This window comes from Onychomys torridus, chromosome 8, assembly GCF_903995425.1.
Source record: "Onychomys torridus chromosome 8, mOncTor1.1, whole genome shotgun sequence".
NCBI lineage: Eukaryota > Metazoa > Chordata > Mammalia > Rodentia > Cricetidae > Onychomys > Onychomys torridus.
In genome coordinates, this window is record NC_050450.1 from 74,510,242 (window position 1) to 74,525,144 (window position 14,903).

At 37.1% G+C, this 14,903-nt stretch overlaps 1 protein-coding gene and 1 pseudogene across 2 annotated transcripts in view; one reads left to right on the forward strand and one right to left on the reverse strand.

The window, feature by feature from the left end:
* The window catches only part of Med13 (mediator complex subunit 13), a 95,407-nt gene that overhangs the window by 52,544 nt on the left and 27,960 nt on the right, over nt 1–14,903 (reverse strand). For both annotated transcript variants that reach the window (XR_004945628.1, XM_036195654.1), the window contains exons 5-9: nt 14,112–14,309; nt 12,084–12,278; nt 11,276–11,438; nt 10,645–10,755; nt 2,497–3,180 (exon numbers count right to left, since the gene is read on the reverse strand). Coding sequence is in view for 1 of the 2 variants with exons in the window: in XM_036195654.1 (XP_036051547.1) it covers nt 2,497–3,180; nt 10,645–10,755; nt 11,276–11,438; nt 12,084–12,278; nt 14,112–14,309 (1,351 nt within the window). In the remaining variant the exon portion in view is untranslated. The remainder of the gene's footprint in view (nt 1–2,496; nt 3,181–10,644; nt 10,756–11,275; nt 11,439–12,083; nt 12,279–14,111; nt 14,310–14,903) is intronic.
* LOC118590582 lies at nt 685–802 on the forward strand (annotated as a pseudogene).

Genomic DNA, 14,903 nt, shown 5'->3' on the forward strand with positions numbered 1-14,903 from the left:
GTTTTTTTTTTTTTTCCTTAAGGAAGATGTGGTTAAATCAGAAAGCTAACAGAAGATAGGGTGAACTTTCCTTAGCAATAAAGGAAATGTAAATATGAGACTCTGTCTCACCCCAGTCAGAATGATTATCCCAAAAAAAAAAAAAAAAAAAAAAGGTAAAAACACTGGCAAGGATATGAGAAAATGGAGGCTTCTTCACTTCTGGTACAACTATGATAGACAGCAGTATAGAGGTTCCTCAAAAAAGAAAATCGCCCTAAAAATAAAGCTACCATGTGACCCAAAGATAACATGCACAAGTGTGCTTATAGCAGGGTCATTCCTAGACAACAGCCAACAATTGATACCAACTTCATGTCCATCAATGGATAAAAAGCATGGTACATAGTTGGGCATGGTGACACACATCTTTAATCTCAGCAATAGGGAGGCAGAGGCAGGCAGATCTCTGAGTTCAGGGCCACCTTGGTCTATAGAGTGAGTTCTAGGACAGCCAGGGTAACACAGAAAACCCTATCTCGAAAATAAAAACAAAAACAGGATACTATCTAGAGAAAGAGAATCAGCCACAAGACGGAAAGGGCACAAATAAAGACAGTGGGGAGTGGAATAAACAAAATATAGTGACATATTTAGATGAAGATGGCATAACGAAACCCATTGCTTTGTATTTAACTTTTTAAAAAGACTATACTTTCAGGCATCACTTCTGTAGTTCATTACTAAAGAATTTTTTCCAACTATGTAGAGCACACGAGACCATGAGGAAGAAACAGCATTCTCTCCTAAGCATTAAGATGATTCCAAGTATCGCTCCCCATCCCCCAGACCCCTGCCACTGTTAGAGAAGAACTGTGTTCAATTGCCAGTATCCACATGGAGATTCACAATCTTATGATCCAATGGCTTCTAAGGGCACTAGGAATGCATGTGTTGTAAGCTAAAATGCCCCATGCATATAAAGCAAAACAAACAAACTTTAAAAAAAAAAAAAAAAAATCACCAAGGACTGTAGCTACTGCTCAGTGACAGACTGCTTGCCTGGCAATCACACAGCACTGGATTTGACATCCAGCACTGCAGGTAAAACAAAAGGAAAAAAGAAGGATGTGTGCCATCTTCGACAACTAATAAAATCTAATATATTGGGTTGGGGATTTAGCTCAGTGGTAGAGCACTTGCCTAGCAAGCACAAGGCCCTGGGTTCGATCCTCAGCTCAAAAAAAAAAAAAAAAATCTAATATATTATGTAACCTTAAGAATACAATAGTGGTTAAGAGCACTGGCTGCTCTTCCAGAGGACCAGGGCTCAATTCCCAGCACCCACACGGCAGTTCACAATTGTCTACAACTCTAGTCCCGGGGATTCATCACCTTCTTCTGGTCTCTGAGGAATTCAGGCATACACATGTTGCACAGACATACATCGAGCAAAACTTCCATACACAGAAAAATAAATTTAAAAAGGGAATATAACAGTGTTTTGCTGTTATATTTATACCATTAAAAATTTACATATTAAAATCGTTGGATAGGCTAAGAACGTATTCCAAGCAGTATAGAAAGTAAAGAAAGACCCAAAAGAAAGCCAGCTATATTCTGTCCAAAGAATGCCATATTAGTGAAGAAGGTAAACTAGATATAAAAAGATATCTACAGTGCATTTAATAGTACAGGATTAGTACCAAAAATACGGAAAGAATAAAAATGGAAAAGGGAACCTTAAAATTTAGACAGATAATTCAGACGAACATTTTAAATGATGTTTAATCTCACTAGAAATCTACAAACATGCATTAAGATAAAGCCTTGCCGTTCTTCATGTAGTCAAAATAGTCTTATAATGCCAAGGATTGATGAAAATGAAAATCAACAGTATTTTCATGATCTCCTGGCTCCTGATGGTATAAATCGTAGGCTAGTGGTTTTAGGAGGAACCTGGCTAACCCTTTCACTGAAACTGGACATATCTGATGGTCTGGCAATTCCTCTTCAGATGTGTTTCCTAAAGTAATTTGTATACAAGGAAGTATGTACCCTAATTCACTGCTACCTACTCTGTTGCTCTGAAAACCAGACAACACGATGTCTACCTAAACGAGGGGAGATAAACTACAGCATATCGACAAGTAACAAGATCACAAAGCAATGACTGAACTAACTAAAGCATAAGGCATATGGAGAAAAAAGTGCCAAACTCAGGACAGAGGAGAAGTAACAGAGCAGATGAATCAAGTCACAGGCAAAATCCTTTGGTTGGGTGACAAGACACTGAAGCTTTTACGTAGTATTTTCTCCAGATGTTTGTGGCCAAATGGTTTCATAATAGAGAGCTTATTTCGGAGATAAACATGCTAAAAAAATTATTCAAATTTAATACTTGGAATATCTACTTTTATAAATTCTACACTGTAAAACCGTGGAGTCCTAACATTAAGAAGTTACATCATCTTTTACTTTTAACTTATAGTAGTGACTATTAAAAAAAATACATACTCTGTAACTGATGTTACACTTTCCTGTCCAAAAGGTCCAACTGGATCCTCCTTGAATTTATCATTTGGAAGTTGAGGTGGTAAAAATTCTACATCTTTTTTCTTTGGGACTTTGTAATACTTCCAGGCTACATTAGCTTCATCTTCTTCCAAGTTTACTGCTGTACCAACATACACGGTAGGTTCTACAGCTTCCTGAAATGGAGGTGGGAAAGACTGGGACAAACTGTCTATCCTATCTTCCATTGGTTTGGTAGGAACCAAGGGATCCGGTGTTGGCATTTGATAAAAATGTTGACTCTGGGGAGTTGAAGGTGTTTTAGTCACTCCTTCATCAACCACATCACACGGATGAGGACTAAGTGGGGGAGGCTGAGGTGAAGTTGCCAGTTCAGTCCCGTGCATCTGTGGGGTCTTTGCTATGTCATTAGTGCGGATGTTGGAGAATCTCACTTGACTATCTGCAGCGGAGACCACAAGTCTTTGGCTGGCTGAATCTGTGTCCATGCCAATAGCATCACTGATAGATACACGATGGTGAAAAGGAGTCAAGGGGCGTTTTTGTGGCTTTTCGCTCTTTTCTTGCTTCTCATTGGTCTTGTGCTTAGGAAGTACTTGTTGTTGCTGCCCTAAAGATGGTGCCTGTCCTTGTTGCCCAGTATTTCTTGTTTTGAGACTTTTATGCCTGAAAAGTTAAATAATAGGTTCAGTTATTCATTCTAAAGTACAACTATTATACAAACTATGTAAAATAAGACTTTGAGTCTCTTGAGAGCATGTTTTTCATATACAACTCTAAAATTAGGATGATTTGAATTTAAGACACTTGTTCAGTGATCTTAAGCATAAAAGCATACAGAACAATTCATAAAAGCCAATTTGCAGGACTAGAGAGATGACACAGTGGTTAAGAGCACAGATTCTTGCAGAGGACTTGTGTTCAATTCACAACACCCACATGGTGGCTTGCAACCATATTTAACTCCAGGTCCAAGAAGCCCAATGCCTTTTTCAGGCCTCCACTAGCACCAGGCACATATATGGGACACATACATATATGCAGGCAAAGCACTCGTGTACATAAAATACATCTTCTAAAAAATTTTTAAATCAACTCACTTATATTCACTTAATAGCACTGTGATCAAATAGCTAATGATTAGGCCATATCATCTTACTATCTTAGCATCTCAATAAACACAAACACCTAGTTTAAGATAAAAATATAAGAAGTTCTTCATTTGTAAATAGACCTGGTATTTCAGAGTTAGTAACTATTAAGAATGACTTCACAGTCATTAACTAGAATACAGCAGTAACTGATTAGACTAGAAAAGTGCTAGATTTGACTGACAGACGGGCCTTTCTGTGTTCTCTCGAGATTTGACTACAGAAAGAATCACTTGACTATAAAAGGAAAAGAAATGCTTAAAACAACCTTTTCTTTATCCATGAATCAGTTCTGAACTGAACTGCAGAGGACTCAGGTTCAATTCACAACACCAACGTGGTGTCTCCCAACCAGTTTAACTCCAGTTCCAAAGAATCCAATGCCTTTTCCTGATCTCCACCAGGACCAGGCACACATATGGTGCACATACATACATATATGTAGGCAAAACACTCAGGCACATAAAATGTATCTTTTAAAAAATTGTAAGTCTTGGGGCTGGAGAGATGGCTCAAAGGTGAAAAGCACTGACTGTTCTTCCAGAGGTCCGGAGTTCAATTCCCAGCAACCACATGGTGGCTCACAACCATCTGTAATGAGATCTGGTGCACTCTTCTGGCCTGCAGTCATACATGCTATATACATAATAAATAAATAAATCTTAAAAAAAAAAAAAAGTAAGTCTTGGACTTAAACTATTCCTGAAAAATTGAGTAATTTTCTTGGGTCTAAGATCTTTCAAAAAGAGGCTTCCAAATTCATGATACTTGACATACACTGTATTTTTTGTTTGTTTGTTTGTTTCTTTCTAACTACTTGGTCAACCCTGGAGATCCACACAGTGAAAGGGAAGACTCAACATACTGTCTTGTGCTCCACATGCTCACTGCTGTATGTGCATGCCACCTCCAATACACACATGTAACAACTCAAAATTCTAAGAAGATGGCAAGAATTTTTTTTTTTTTAAAAAAAGACATTTCTGATAAAGGAACATTTTGAAACATTCATTCCTACAGAGTCTGGGACAACTTAGGGGATGTTATCAAAGAAAATATGACCTATAACAAAAAGATAGAAAGAAACCAAATCCCCATTACTCAAATACCAGAATCAAAAACACTGTATGAAATCATATGCCAATATTCTTCAAGAACACATGTGTACGTCACTAACAGAAGCAAACAATTAACAAATTAGCAACAATTCAACCCAGCAAAGTTTAAAACAACCATCACAACCAAATGGCGTTTATCCTAGCTAAAAATTTAAGGTATGATATTAAATAGGAAATAAAAATAAATCAGCAGTATTCATTACATTAACAAAGTAAATGAGAAAACAAAGGAACAGTACTAACTCTAAATATTATTACTTTACACTTAACTAAAAATGCATCCAGTACAACAAGGTAAGAAAAAAAAAAAAGTCTCAAAAGAAGAAAAACTATCTTTATTTGTAATTTATAGTTAGAACCATCAGTGTTTCAAAGGTCAAAGTATCAATTTGTAGTCAAACGTTTTAGGGGGGAAGTTGGAGTCTCTCTATGCAGTCCTGGCTGTCCTAAAACTGTCTATGAACAGACTAGCCTCTACCTCCTGAGTGTTGGGATTAAAGGCATTGGCCACTACAACTGGCTAAACTTAAACATTCTTAGAAGGGTAACCAGACCCTGTATCTCTTCTGCTATGACATATTACAAAGCAATTATCTATGAAGTACTCTTGCTAAAAATGCTGAATCTAATCAAAGTTCTAAAATAAGTTTCTACTACAATGATAAAAATGCCCCATATGTGGCTCTTAAGAATCTGACCTAGAATCTGGAGAAAGGTCTCAGAGATTAACAGCATATACTACTCTAGCTCAGGACTCAAGAATAAAAATAGCCCTGTCTCAAAAAACCAAATAATAATAATAATAATAATAATAATAATAATAATAATAATAGAATGCCAAACTTTTAAGGCAACCTAATCAAGGGAAGATACTTAACAGTAACACAGAAAAAAAAGCAAAGGGAACAATAATAAAAAAATAATGACTATCATTCAGTTATCAGTTTCTCAAATACTTGCCTGTTAAGGGCGTTAAAATATTTTTTAAGATTTATTTATCTGCCAGGTGGTGGTGGCGCATGCCTTTAATCCCAGCACTCAGGAGGCAGAGGCAGGCGGATCTCTTTGAGGCCAGCCTGGTCTACAGAGCAAGAGCCAGGAAAGGCACAAAGCGACACAAAGAAATGGGGGGGGGGGGGGTTTTATTTATTTAGTATGTATGCAGTGTTCTCTGCCTGAACCAGAAGAGGGCGCCAGATCTCATTACAGATGGTCGTGAGCCACCATGTGGTTGTTGGGAGTTGAACTCAGGACCTCTGGAAGAGCAGTCAGTGCTCTTAACCTCTGAGCCATCTCTCCAGCCCCCACAGGGGTTAAAACTTTTTAAAAGACTTTTTTGAGACAGGCTCTCCTGCCTCAGGCTGCCAACTGCTGGATTGCAGATATGTGTCATCACACCCAGTTAAAACTGTTTTCCTAACACATTATCTGCCCTTTCCATTACGTTGACATGGCAATGAGGCAAAAACAACAGACTCTGTTAAAGCCCTTGGCAATAGTACCAACTGGGATAGCTGTTTTCTTCACTACTAGGTATACAGAATTCTGGCTTGTCTTGTTCTGAGTTTCCTGCTGTGCAGAGATTTGAAACCAGCACGTGCGCAGCACACGAAAGCAGCACTCTCTCCACTTAGAACGTGTGTAAAGCCGGTCTCGCTTTAAACAGTTTCATTGTTTCTTTTTCACTAAAAACAGTAAAGCTCTCAGTATTTTATTAAACTTCAACAACTGTAGGTATTTGTCCTGCTTTCTGTAGTCTGTATGAAGAAACAGGTCCCTATGCAGCCTGTCTGCTACACAATTAAGGTCAATGGTTGCTTTGAGGAAAATTACTTGTATCATTACTTGAGGTTAAAGCTAAGCAAGCCATTTTTTGTTTTTTTTTTCATGAAATATCATTTTTATTTGAATCACTGAGTTGAAGGTGACACTGCATACCACAATTCAGAACTTGCGAAACAAAGGCATGATAATCATGAATGAAGGCTAGCCACAGGCTTCATGAGATCTAGACTAACCTGTGGCTAGACAACAAAATCTTGTCACATGGGGAAAAAAAGGAAAATGACTGATAAACAATAATTATGTTTTAATTATTTGATAGAATTTCTTATTAAGGTTCTTGAAAACACAATGAGTCTGCCATTTTAATGAAGAATAACTGAGAAAAGTGAGCTTTTGAGTAAGATTTAAAATTTTGAAAAGTTACATTAAACGACTGGTGACATAAATGCACTTCAATATTATATTTAACAAAATGTGCCAACATTCAAATTTGCATAACTCAGTAAACTACTGTTTTCCAAATGAACAATACTTGATGTTATAAAAATCGCATTAAGTAAACATCATTCCTATCATTAGTGGAATGAGTTTTATTAATGTGGCTTTAACTTTCCCACTACAACTTACTTTTTTTTTTTTTTTCTTTTTTTGCCAGAGCTGAGGACCAAACCCAGGGCCTTAAGCGCTCTACCACTGAGCTAAATCCCTAATCCCTAAAGATTTATTTATTTATTATGTATACAGTGTTCTGCCTGCATGTATGCCTGCAGGCCAGAAGAGGGGGCCAGATCTCATTACAGATGGTTGTGAGCCACCATGTGGTTGCTGGGAATTGAACTCAGGACCTCTGGAAAAGCAGCCAGTGTTCTTAACCTCTGAGCCAGCTATCCAGCCCACTGCAACTGACTTTTAAGACACTATCACCTGGGATAGGGCACAGTGACATACATTTTTAATCCCAGCACTCAGGAGGCAGAGGCTGGTGGATCTCTGTTAGTTCAAGGCCAGCCTGGTCTACAGAGTGAGTTCCAGGAAAGGCTCCAATACTGCACAGAGAAACCCTGTTTCGAAAAACCAGAAGGGGGAAAAAAATATATAAATAAATGAGTTCTGAACCAAATTTTGGGAGTCTACTTCTTACAAGACAATAATAAAGACAAGATATCACTGAGGAAATGAAATACATAGTTGTATTTTAGGTATAAGGAATGGGAATAGTACACAGCCATATTTATTTAATTGGTTATATGAATAAGAAAACTATTAATTACGGCTTAAATATATTATTAGTAATAGCTCTTTACATTGTTGACATTAAATCCTCATCCTGTTATTGCACACAGATCTTTCCAAAAGTTAGAATTCTTCAGAATTGTTCTACCATTAATTTCATACTAAACCAAGTGGGTGACTCTTCCAGAGGACCTGTCATCCTCAAGGCATAACAAAGTGATCTCTTTAGAGTTTTTCCTATTAGCCTGGAATAGGAGGGCCCTTAGAGTTAAAATCTGAAATTCCCTTTCATAAGTAGATAAAACACTTCACCAGACTACAGCCTGGTAAGAAGTGTACTAATCCACATTACCAATGCAAAAATGCAATCAAAACAATTTTATCCCCCCCATAACAACAGGTAATTCTGAAGATAATTTTCCTATCAATGCAAGAAAATAATATGTAAAAATATGAATGCCTTAAATTTATGAGTATGAAAATGAGTAAAACTGATACTCATTTAAAAGTCACAGGAGTTTAAAAAGACCTTTTGCTCAACTATCACATTACCCACCTAGTTTATTTTCTGCCTAGCATTCACTCTTAATTTTTTTTTTTTTTCCAAGACAGGTTTCTCTGGAGCTTTGGAGCCTGTCCTGGAACTCGGTTTGTAGGCCAGGCTGGCCTCGAACTCAGAGATCCACCTGCCTCTGCCTCCCAAGTGCTGGGATTACAGGCATACGCCACCACCGTCCGTCTTACTCTTAAATTTAAAGAGACCTGAACATTTTTTTGTAAGCAAACTACTGCATCACTTCCACTAGAAAATGAGCTTCAGCAAGAGGCTTGCTCACTCATGTATTCTGAGTCTACAAAAGCTCTTGTCATAGACTAAACATAGAAAAAAAGATAACAATCCATCAGCATAGCAAACACAAAACAAAACGTCCTAGAAATAACTGTCTATCTAATCTAGAATGACTAAATAAACCATGGTACTACCATTCAGTGGAATATTTAATAATAATTAAGCTTTTCAAGCAATAGCTAGTACACAAACATCTGATGTCAAAAAAGAAAGAAAAGAAAGCTGCCAAAAAATCAAATTAATATTTATGTTTTTGGAGAAAATGACATATATCCAAAACTACAGAAAAACACAAGGAAAATCACATATACTGATGTAGTATATCAAAATCTCTATAGACCTAGGAATAATTTCCTCAAGATACGAAAAAAAGTAACTTTCCAAAAGCAAGCTTTTGGCTTAAAGTCAAGAATTTAAAACATGTACTTCTTAGTGTCTTCTCCTAAAATCAATTTACATAAAATAGGTGAAATCCATTACTTCAAGAGGACTAAAACAAAAATCCATGTTAGAAACAAACACAAAGACCTGCCAAATAAAAATCTTGACATAGAACTTTAAAAAACAAAAAACAGGGGTCGGGGACTTAGCTCAGTGGTAGAGCACTTGCCTAGCAAGTGCAAGACCCTGTGTTGGGTCCTCAGCTCTAGGGGAAAAAAAAAAAAAAAAAAAAAACACGCCAGGCAGTGGTAGGTGGATCTCTGTGAGTTCGAGGCCAGCAAGGTCTACAAAGAGAGTTCCAGGACAGGCTCCAAAAAAGCTACAGAGAAACCCTGTCTCAAAAAAGAAAAAACAAAAAACAAAACTCCTTCTCGACAGGTGGCAGCAGCAGAACACCCCTTTAATCCCAGCACTCGGTAGGCAGAACCAAGCAGATCTCTATGAGTTCAAAGCCAGCCTGGTAGGAGTGATTTCCAGGACAGGCACCAAAATTACACAAAGAAACCATGTCTCGAAAAAAAAATAAATAAATAAAAATAAAAGTAAAAAAGAAAGCATATAATTAATCTACCTTTAATCTGCAGAAAGTAATAAACTTGACAAAAGAGTCCTATAGCTTGACAGTCAGATCTCATCAAAAGCCCTCAATATGTAACAGAAAAATGCAACTGCCCAACGAATTCCAAGCTAACCCATCCTGCTACAGATCTTTCAATGATGCAGCTCACTAGAAAGCTGCTAGTTCCGTCATGCCTCCTGTAAAGTCATTACTTCATGACCTCATTTCAGTAACTCACCAACAGTTGCCCAAGGATAAGAACTTGCTACACAAAACTCCACACTGTATTTACTCTTTTAAAAATTATGAAAATCATCTCTGCAATAAACACACCTGGGAAAAATTCTCAGGCATAATGCAATTAAGGAATGTGTTTCTCCAGAGATGTGTAAGTCAAGTATGGTGAATGGATGACTGTAATCCAAGCGCTTGGAATGCTGAGGCAAGACAATCAAGTTCAAAGCCAGCCTGGGCAACACAGAGAGCCTCAAAACAACTACCACCAAAGGTGTGTCCTTATAATTGCTCTATTATACCCTAACATTACAAAAAAAAAAAATTATTTATTTGGCTATTAGGAAAAGTTTTTCCAGTCCCATATCTGGTAAGTATAGAAGAAAATAAAATAAATAAGCCATGAGTTTTATATACTTCTATAATCAGCTTTAAATTGCCAGCTAGTAAGGCTGGAGAGATGGCTCAAGTGGTTAAGAGCACTGCACTGACTGCTCTTCCAGAGGACCCGGGGTTCAATTCCCAGCACCCACATGGCAGCTCACAACTGTCTGTAACTCCAATTCCAGGGGATCTGACACCTTCACACCAATACACATAAAATAAAGGGGGGGGGGGGACGACTGCCAGCTACTTTTTCTCACATTTCTTTTTTGGGGAAAAAAAATCCTAACATACCGTATTTGTATAAGATACCCCAAAAAAAGTATTAGCATCATAACTATAATATATACATATATCAACTGGAAATAAACTTACCTCAAACAACTGCAGCTTGTTCTTTGTGTGGCTTCAACAAAGTCCCAGCATGCTATTTTATCAGCTGACTCTTCTTCACATATGCCACTGGATGTAGCAGAATACTTCCTCCTAAATTATGAAATTATAAATTCCTTAGAATACATAAAATTTCTATTAGAATTTAATCTTTATATTTTTTGTTTGGTTTTTGTTTGTTTTGTTTTGTTTTTTGGAGACAAGGTTTCTCTGTGTAGCTTTTTAGAGCCTGTTCTGGAACTCAGTCTACAGACCAGGCTGGCCTCAAACTAACAGAGATCACATGCCTCTGCCTCCCAAGTGCTGGGACTAAAGGTGTCTGCCACCACCACCACCCGGCTCTAACATTTAATTATTTAAAATTAATTTTTCTCAGTTTTTATTCCATACTCATAGTTAACCAACATGCAAGCTTTAAATATCAAAATAAAAGATACAATTGGATATGGTGGCGCATGCCTTTAATCTCAGCACTTGGGAGGCAGAGGCAGCTGGAGCTCTGTGAGTTCGAGGCCAGTCTGGTCTACAAACAAGTTCCAGGCTAGCCAAGGTCACATAGTGAGAGCCCGCACAAAGAAATAAATAAATGGTGACATAAAATGCAGACACATACTTGCTCTGTAATCTGTTCATGTTGCACTCTTGCCAGACTCTGTCTACCACGTGATTTGCTAATTTCCTGGGTATTCTCCCACCATGATGACTAGTGCTGTCAGTGCTGAAGCCATCGGAGACAGAAGAGAATTTGACCCACTTCTGGGCAGACTGAGGATCAACTGGAAACAAACAAAAAAGAAGAGGCTATAGAAAGGTAAAACAGATTGAAAGTAACAAGTGGGAGTTTTTATTAATTTGCTGTATTATTTGCTCTTTGCTCTATTTGGTAAGTTTAGTGACATTCTGAGGTCAAAAAATTTATTTAAATGTAGAGAGCAAAAATTTTAAATAGGGGATAGAAATTAGATGGTGGTATACCAATGTTGACTTCATGATTTGAAGGATTCAAAACAAGAGGTTATAGGTTCAACTCAGCAGAATACCAGATTATGAAGGTCCTGGGTTCAATTCCCAGCAACACAAGCAATCACATATACATGTATATGCGCACAAATTCACACATTATATGTTTTATAAGTGGTCTTAATTTTGAATTAAGTGCAATGAATATGTAGGAATAATAAGATATCAAGTCTACTGCTTTTACAAGAGGGTCAGAAAAAGACCAATTTATAATCAATGTATACATACATAGAGGATGTAAAAGCAAAGGTTTTAAGTGTGAACTTAGATGAATGTGTTCTTTGCATTATACTTGCCATTCTCTAATAAGTTTTAAACAAGTTTCAAGATAAAAATGAAGCACTGATGCACTCAAATGAACAGCGTTGTAAGCAGGGCTGATGGAGCAGTTAGTTTGGTACCTGCTTGGACTTCCTCAGGAGACGTTGGCGGGGTAAGAGTAACTGAAGACATAGCAGGGTCTCTTGTGGAAGCAGGCACTTGGTGGCTACCCAAGCAAGAAGCCGAACAATGAGAGGACCCCACAGAGCTAGGAGTAGGAATGTCTGATTGAGGGACGAGAACAAAGCATGCTGGGTAGATCATTCGAACACCCGCTAAAAACAAAATGAACAAAAACAAAAAAAATCAGCTGCCAATGTCATAGTAATAGAATTCATTATTTTCATTGAAAATCGCTGCAGTAAAAACTAAGCCTAATAAGATGGTATCACATTTATACAAATAAAGATATCTATCAATATGGATCTCTGCGTGTAGCTATACACATGCTACACTGTATGTGTGGAGGGCAGAGGAGAAACTCAGGCACCAATCTTTTTAACTAGCATGAGCTTCCAGGTCAACTCCTATCTCCTGCCATAAGAGTGCAAGGATTACAGGAATGCGCAATACTGTATGTGGCTTTCAGGTAGGTTTAGGAATCCAAACTCCTATCCTCACCCTTGTACAACAAGTACTTTAAGCCAATAAACCACAGATTTTCTATCTATAAATATATTTGTTTGGTTTTTTTAATCTGTTTTTATACAGCTGACCAATGTGTATTACATTGTAAGTTTTAATATATAAATTTAACACACTTCAAGTTATAAATTTAACAAAGATAACCTGGACACTTAGATCATGAATGATTTTGTTTTCTTCTTGTCTATTTTAAGTGTTCTGGTTCTGTCACAACTATTCCAATAATAAATGATGTATCTACTGAAACTGAATAATGAGAATAATTACACTTTTTTTAAAAAGCTAGGCATGCTGGGCGGCGGTGGCTCACACCTTTAATCCTAGCACTTGGGAGGCAGAACCAGGTAGATCGCTATTGAGGTTGAAACCAGTCTGGATTACAGAGCGAGATCTAGGAAAGGCATCAAAACTACACAGAGAAACCTTGTCTCAAGAAACGAAATTAAAAAAAAAAAAAAAAAAAGCTAGGCATGGTGGTGTACAACTATATTCTCAGGACTCAGGAGGTTGAGTAGGAGGAGTCTGGAGTCTAGGGCCAGCCTTGGTTATAGGACAAAAGAGTCTCAAAAATCTAATTTGAAAAGGAAAAAAAAAAAAAAAAAAAAAAAAACCCAAACTCCCATAGTTAATCCTTACCTATGACATTTCTATTAGGAGTCCATTAACTACAGTAAATATTAATCCCTACTATCTGGTCACTTATACACTATCATGCCTCCCCTGTCTTTACATACTGTCAGGCTTAACTGCATGCCACGTCTCAACAGAGCTAAATATGCTTGGAGGGTCAGTGCAGTCTCTTTAACATTTTGTTTCTGCCATGTGCTTAGTATGTCCAGAAACACATCACCTTGCTAACCTGAATCCTTGAATATGAAGACCTACCTACAGACTAGGGCTAATCTGGAAAGAACTGACTCAAATAGAACACACGAAAGCCAGAAGTACTTATGGGTATTTTCTGTTACTAAAGGAGAAAGTTTTACTAATATGTGAACTATTACTATACGTAATATAGATTGCCAACTTTCCCAGCCTCCGACATTAACTCCTTCACAATTATTCTTGCCCTCTTCTTTACCATGTAGACAACAGAGTACGTTCCTTTATCTCAAAAACTGTCTTCAGCACATAACCAGTCTTGTCTAATTAAATGTGAGCAAAAGTACCATATGCCACATCCCAGCAGAAGCTTTAAACACACTTACATGGTCAGACTTGATCCCTACTATTCCTTTGTTCTCATAAGAACACTGTGTCCCAGATAGTGGGTACTCCTTTAACCTAGACTGGACAATGAGAAGACACACAGAGCCATCACAGTCAAGCTGTAGCCCTTACATAATATGCAAGAAGTAAATGTTTGGTGTTGAATGCCAATGGAGCTGTTTGTTATTAAACAAAATCTAACTAAAACACATATGATTTATTATTCCCCTTCAGACTAACATCAGACTCCATACCAACAAGAACTTCCACTGCAGCCAACGAATCATCTTCCCAATCCATATCTTCCTGCTTTTCGTCAGACATCTCCTTCAAACCACATGAAATAGGATAGAACTGTTTCCATTCACCAATTAATTTTTTTGTAGCTGAATCAGACATCTTGAATGCCTGTCCTGTGAGAGTGCCATTTAGTCCAAAAGGACTTAAGATAACTAGAAATCAAAGCAGATATCACGTAAGTAAAGACTGTTACATAACAAATAAAAAATCATAATAAACAATGTTGTAATGATGTAAATCAAAAAGGAAATCCATTATGATAACACCAAGAAAGCCAATGCATTATACTTTATTATTGTTAATATAAAATACAATGCCAAGATTTTGAAAATTCTTTAAAATATGCCTACCCCCAAATCAAAAGATAACAGCATTTCAAAATGAACTAACTGGAAATATGTGCATATCATTCAATTTATTCTGACTCATAAAAAAGTAAGCAACTTGAAGAATAAGTCTAAATATTTATGAAGTCTGCCACATAAATTTTAAAAAACCCACACACTATATTTAAAATAGTAGATACTTCTAAGACTTAAAAAGCAATCAGTAACCTTATAAAACAACTTCTCTTGATTTCAGTAATCCATGGTATAAATGACATCAATCCCCTGGGTAGCTATGTTAAACCTGGCTTATACAACACAGCCTTAAAATGATTAACACATATATAACATAATGTGCTATTAACAGAAAACACAGAAATGTTAATATTCCCATTCATAAAAATATAATTTCACTATGCT